At 39.5% G+C, this 6,885-nt stretch overlaps 1 protein-coding gene across 1 annotated transcript; it reads left to right on the top strand.

Annotated features, from left to right (window-relative positions):
* Window positions 1–4,260: 4,260 nt before the first annotated feature.
* Window positions 4,261–6,469, top strand: LOC149799338 (uncharacterized). Its single transcript, XM_089958184.1, has one exon. It carries the CDS (start codon window positions 4,261–4,263, stop codon window positions 6,451–6,453), a length of 2,193 nt encoding a protein of 730 aa, XP_089814310.1. The 3' UTR covers window positions 6,454–6,469.
* Window positions 6,470–6,885: the final 416 nt, after the last annotated feature.

Below are 6,885 nucleotides of genomic sequence, written 5' to 3'. Positions count from 1 at the left end.
CATCATTTGATCACATTTATGGGATGTGACTAGAATGTCAATTCTTTTCTGAAGATATCTGAAACGGGTTTTAACAATGCTATTCCAGATTTATTATTTTTCACTGCAACACTTGAATTTGTTCAGACAATCAGTTTTTGACATAATTTTTTTAGCTCGAATAGGCGAATTACCAGCTGATCCTGGTGCGTGTAGGGCAATCGCGTTATTATTATCAGACAAAATAATGTTGCTTGAAGGTGTCGGTGGACGAACGAGAATAGTTGAAAATATATAGTTTAATCATTTATAACATTTATAATGTCATATCAACATGTCAATGTCACCATGACACTGGTGTTATATAATATTATAATAACATGTCAATGTCACATGACACCTGGTCAGTTTTACAAGCTACAATTAGCATCAAAGAAGAATTGTGGAACAACAGTATCGCTGAAATCAACGGCGTTGCAAGGCCAGAATGTACTATCGTTGACTGAAAGTCAGCTCAAACACTACAATGACTCCAAGAGATAAAAAACTGGTGTGCGACTTGATCTTTCCAATAGTGCGATCAACGATACAGCAACGACCGGTGTTATATTCCCACTTCTAGCGGCGATAACAGCGCCTATTGCCGCTGAAGCTCCAGCTGTTGAAAAGCCGCACTCGATTCCGTTAGAACAGCTGTCTACTTAGCAACAGGTAAAAAGTGACAAAGAATCCCGCACAGTCTTACATACATAAGCATGTCCGTGAAAGGCATAGCTGGAAGAAATCATCGACGAACACACGACAAAACAAAAGAAAATACCGCAGCTGATTCATCGGAATCGAAGATTTTGTATATGCGGTGTCCTCCCTGGTCGCTGGAACAACAACGTTAATTGTCAAATTATCAGAGACTCACGCGATATCGCGGTCATATGAATCGTTGTCGCTGTTGTTGTCTGCGTTGCTGTATTTTCAATATTCCCGCGAAAAGACTATATACGTTGTGGGAAAGAAATTACATGAACACACAGAAGTAACGTGGGCGGAGACTCTTGCTTGTATAAGTATATCAGAAATACTGTCAACGGGATTAAACGCACTTTATCGTTCAAACGAGCCAGATATTAATGGTCTTCGACGGATGTGGGGCTCAAGCACGTCCGCCGCTACCACGGCCACTGGTATTTTAAATTGTGTGACACAGCGGGTCACATAACATTTTATGAATGCCCGACTAGGAAAAGGATTAACAGAATCACGAATAAAAAATACACGAATGGGCAGAACGTACTAACGACAACTGAGCCTGCATGGAAGACATCGATATGTTGGAAAAGCGATTAAGTTTCCCATAGTAGTAAAAACAATAACCGACATGAAATGGCCAGCAGTTGATCTAACTAGATTTGCCGAGATTGAATCATTTGAGTTTACAGCAAACATTCACCCGGTTATGTTTGCTTTGTTTGGTTGTCATTTTAATAAATCAGATATCGGAATGAATCTCCTACACTTCTGTTTAAAAAATAAACGTCGTTGGACTCCAATAGTGATTTTGAGATATATGAGCGAGAAGAACATACTGACATCGTTGACAGTGAGTATGGCGGTAATTTCATACAGAACACAAAAATGTGTGGCTGCCAGAGGATGACGATATATATAATTTGGAAAAGATATGAGCCGAAACATTATTGGCAAATTTACCCAGGGATCCTCCTCTTATAACCAGCGCCGCTGTACAAAGTTAATTATGGACCAAGAGGGACTTGATTTTATTATTGCAGATACAGCAGAGAAAGGCGTATTAGTGTCTAGAGAGGTTGCAAAATCACCATATGGAACTACCATCGGTACCGTCATGTGCTACTAATACAGCGATTCGCCCGTTTACTCATCTGAGATCTTCGATGCTGACATATCATCAATATCGATGATTAACAGATTTCCAAATGACACTGTTAGAGTCCCCACTGATTCATTTCATATAAGTAAATCAAAAATATAACTTTTACAAATCTTTCGATGATGCATATTAAGTGCTCTGTTCCATGGGGTCATTGGAGAATTAAAGTACCTATCACAGCTTCTTTCGATGGCGCGGTGATGTGTGGACACCAACAGGAATGGGTGAGAAACATATTCCTAAAATCATCATTGGGGACGAAATATGCACTATGTACAAAGAAATGTTAGACATATTTCCTGGTTAGTTAGAAAGGAAACAAACAACGGTTGTCATGTGCGGAGATCATGGGCAACCTCCTCTGTTTACTGGAGAATCGCCAAATAAATGGCTAATAAAATATGTCGATTATTACGAGGAAATATTGATAGATTACCGGGCCAGCGATGAAACATTACTAGATGATGTTGAACCGGCTCTGGTACAACCATATTGCAGGACTCTAGGATATGCAATTACAATTCATTCATCGCAGAGACTAACATTCTCAGATACCAATATTTGGATTGTAGATAATCTTGCCGAATGGTCATATTTAGTGTATTTGGCGTGTATTTTGAGTCACAGCAATGTCTCAACTGCGGAGAATGGTTTATGATCAACCTCTAGTTGGATTCACCACTAAAATTTAAGGGACGGTAAAAAAAAAAGATGGATATCAGCGAGATCACAAAACAAGATAAACGCGAGTTTGATATTGATCCTGAATTTATCATGAATCGATGACAAAATAATCACTGCCCCTGCTGTAACACAATAATGATGTGGGATATTTTCCTAATGACGTACATTTCACCGTAGACAGAATCGGTATTCATCTCGGCCACACACGCGAAAATGTCGCTCTGACATATCTTGAGTATAACTGACGTCAAGGAGCTAGTGTCCTTTGCTAGCGCGAATCCAACCTGGTGATAATTGTGTATTTCCAGGAATTACTTGCAATTATTCACGGACGAATCCAAGCTGAGGAGCCACCGAATCTATTCTGTAGATTGCGGGCCTACCCGTAGATCTTAACACGCAGGAAATTTATGTCTGGTTACACTCCATATAGGATCGGTTGCTCCTTTTTATCACCTACAAGTTCACCAGGTTCGCCAGGTTCATATAAATACCTGTCACATTCCTGCCCAGCATTCGTCTCGCTGGCAGGTCGCGCAGCTTAACTTGTATGTATTTCTTCGCGATTGCATTGACCGATTTCATAGCAATTCCACGCATGACTTCGTTGTTTAACGCAGCAATCACGTGAGGTAGTCTCGCAACCTAGTCGCGAGATCTGTCCATGCTCAATAATTCCTGAGCGTACTGATGTCTAAACAATCACTTAGCAGGTGTTCGAGAAATCATTCAAAGATTTCCTGATCACGATGTATGGCGGCCTGTCCGCGTCTGATTTCAGCGTTATGTTGTTGCATCAGTGATGTTACCCCATCAAGAAATTCTTTGCCAGGATAAACCTGTAGCAATCATGGCCATCGCAGGCCGCCATGTGATTAAATTGTTCGAACGCGGCCACGACTTAATTGTTTCTGTTTGCAACGTCGACTACTGTCAACGCGTATTTGTATGGACGAGTCTGTCGTCTACGTGGTGTGCCAGTGATAGTATCATTTCGTAAAAATAAGATATTTGCCTGATGAACCTCGTTGGGAGTGCTGACATACATTTCCCATATTGCTTGTCGGGATATAATATTCTAGTAGTACTAGCATTACAAGCCTTTCTCTCTCTCTCTCTCTCTCTCTCTCTCTCTCTCTCTCTCTCTCTCTCTCTCTCTCTCTCTCTGATTGGGGAGAAGAGGAACTTGTATCGTTTAATTTAAAACGGGTCATGCATATGCTTTCTTTGATAATCTGATTCTAATTTTGTTTTTCATAGACTAAATGACTAGCCACGTTCTCAGCCATATCGGCTTTAGTCAACGGCCAAGCTTAGAAAACTGAAAATCAAAAGGCCGTTTTCTATCCAATGCTCCTCAAGAAATTCATATAAAAAATCCATTATCACGGTGTTTAAAAACCTATATCAGAAACACATTTTTGGCTGTTAAGCATTTTAAAGTTGTCAACAAACGCATAAGGTGTATTCCCCAACGTTTAATGTATCAGTATAATACGTACTGATTCATATTATTACATTTCATTATTGGTGAATAAACTGGTTGATGACGTGATGATTATGCTGTTGGGTTGATAATGATGATAATTATCAAGCTTACGATGACTAAGTCCAGATCTTTCGTGAGGAAATATAGCTATATTGATGATAAGTGTGATGTTTTTAATTTTCGTCTCATGTTTTAGGTTGACATGACTCACCACATTCCGGAGTATTACCACAATGTATCGGGAATTTTATCCAACATTCTGGATAATATTGGCTACTCACACGAAGATCGAGACAGGAAGGTTAGTATTGCTACTGAGATGGACCTGTTCAATAACATGAGCCTGGCTTTTATGAAAAATCGAAACAGAATGTATGTGCTCGGCAGTAGAGGGGAAGGTTCCACTGGACCTGGATTACAATCAGATATAGACCTGTTGGAAGATACGAATTCTAAGACGGCAATCACTCATCTAGACGACTGTCAGCCAGACAAGAACAATTATCTTATGGTGAAGGATAACTTCACTCATCCTGGTTATGTAAAATTGCAGCAAATATACATAACACCAGACAACACTCCAGTTCCAATATACAGGAATGAAAGTATGGACATTTTTTTAACTATTGATTTTTCTAACAGGTCTGTATTATCAAATGCAGCACATCATTTTGTTCCACCTGACCATTTGTCGGATGCATCAAGTCCAGCAGTGCAGATTAATACAGGTACCGAACTGTATTCATGTGACTTTGTTTATGCTTTAAAATGTTCACAATGGCCACAAGAGGGATACCAATGGTTCCTGCGTCGCAGATTGTATGAATGGCCTACACTTGGACAGATAGTGAATGCCTGGGTATATGGATGTTTTGCCACACCTGTTGGACATCCACACAGCCCTGAACGACACATAGAGTGGAGGTTATCATTTTCAATAGCTGAAAGGGAGCTTGTGAGGTCGTTTGAAGATGCAGTGTTGAAAGTATACATACTGCTGAAAATGGTTAAGAAAACTTTTATTGAACCTGTTCTTGAAGATGCATTTTCTAGCTATCATTGCAAAGTGTGCATATTGTGGATGAGAGAAAGAACGCCACGTGAGCTGTGGAGTAATGCAAATCTTCTGTACTGTCTCATACTTTGCACCAGACAACTATATGAATGGGCGACAGCAGGGTTTTGTCCTGACTATTTCATTGTCAAAAATAATATCTATGACAGGAAGATAGTTGGTGCAAAACAATTTGCTTTAGTCCAGAGACTCAGAGAACTTCTCTCCACTGATTGTTTGTTTCTACATGGGATTCAATGTTGTAATTTGGGGAACCTTCTGTCAAACAGGATCAATGGAATGGCCATACACCATGTCTCAGATATAGCTCTGATAAGTGCAGAGGTATACGGAGAATACATGAAAGAGGTATTCTTTGAGTACACGCATATTATAATGTCTGCATTTAATTGTAGAGGTCAAATAATCAAACACATTCCATTCAGTTATTCAACACTAGTTGATTATCTAGAAAGAATCATCTTTGCTTCTAATCATTTGTCGGACATCATGCAATATCCTCTAAAGTATGCAATGATGGTTCTGTGCTCGCAGCTAGGATTCCATATTGCCACAGTCTGCAAAGAAAATGCATGCTTTCTAGCTCAAGAGCAAGTAGACTATCTTGCGACTTTGGCGTCAGGTTTCCTTTCATTTGGTATCAACAGCGATGCTACATCAGTAAGACTCAAACTATGTGGATTGGGGATGGAACTTGGGAATTATCATTTAACAGAGGCTTGTCTTCAACATATTGGTGACAATTGGATGAGGTGTTTGTACTCAGTTACGGTGGATTCTACACCCAACATCATTATAATGGAGTGTAACAGTCACTTGTTCAACGAAAGACTCAGAACGAAGAGATTCAGTACTGAGGAACTTCTGCAGACTCAAGTATCCTTTACCGTGATCTTTACTCAGTCAGAAGTTTCAATAACACCCACACCACTGAGGATGGAGATGTTCAGGTCATTTGGAGCACCCCCGCAGCTGAGACATGGATATTTTCATATTTGGTATGACTGGGGCGTGGTCGATTCACTCATATGTCTCTATTTCTTTCAGTACCTGAATTTCAGCAAACAAGGGAAGGAGAGACACAAACAGGTTGCCATGGACAACATGATTAATGTGATTAGGACGGAGCCACGCCTCTTGCACAGAGACACGGCATTAAATCTTCTCGGTTATTCCTTTACACAGGAAAATCAGCTGACCAACGCATTCATTTGCTTCACCCAGTCCGTGAAAATCCGTCCTTACCACAACGCTGCCAAGTTCTACTTGGCGCTATTATTCAAGAGTGTTCTTACCACTCGGAGAAGGCCTGGACATTAATGAAGTATGGCAAATGTAATTGACAGAACAAAATTAAAAAACATTACATCAAATTTCAATTCATAAGTTGTTTTGTGCAGCATAATAAATTTCATTCAATAATGCTGAGAAGACAGTGCGTTAAATATATGATTTAAATGCTTGGAAGAATGTGAACTGGATGCGCATTTAAACAACAATTATTTTTATCAAGACTGCCATAATGACGTTCTCTTTGAAATGAATCTTGCTCGCCACTGGCAACATGTATGCTGGTTATTTCCTCGTTTCTTTTACAACAAAGCAACAAATTAAGATGTAAAAGATTCTACCCCCTTTTTATGCATAACTTATAATTTTATCTCATATCATTTTATCCAGCCTTTTCTCATGAAAGATGAATGAAATAGATAATTAAGTATTTACTTATTAATAGCGATGATCAAACATCCT

This window comes from Sinohyriopsis cumingii, chromosome 5, assembly GCF_028554795.1.
Source record: "Sinohyriopsis cumingii isolate HCF-2022 chromosome 5, ASM2855479v2, whole genome shotgun sequence".
Taxonomy (NCBI): Eukaryota; Metazoa; Mollusca; class Bivalvia; order Unionida; family Unionidae; genus Sinohyriopsis; species Sinohyriopsis cumingii.
The sequence above is the reverse complement of the archived record's forward strand: the minus strand, read 5'-3'. Positions and strand labels throughout refer to the sequence as shown.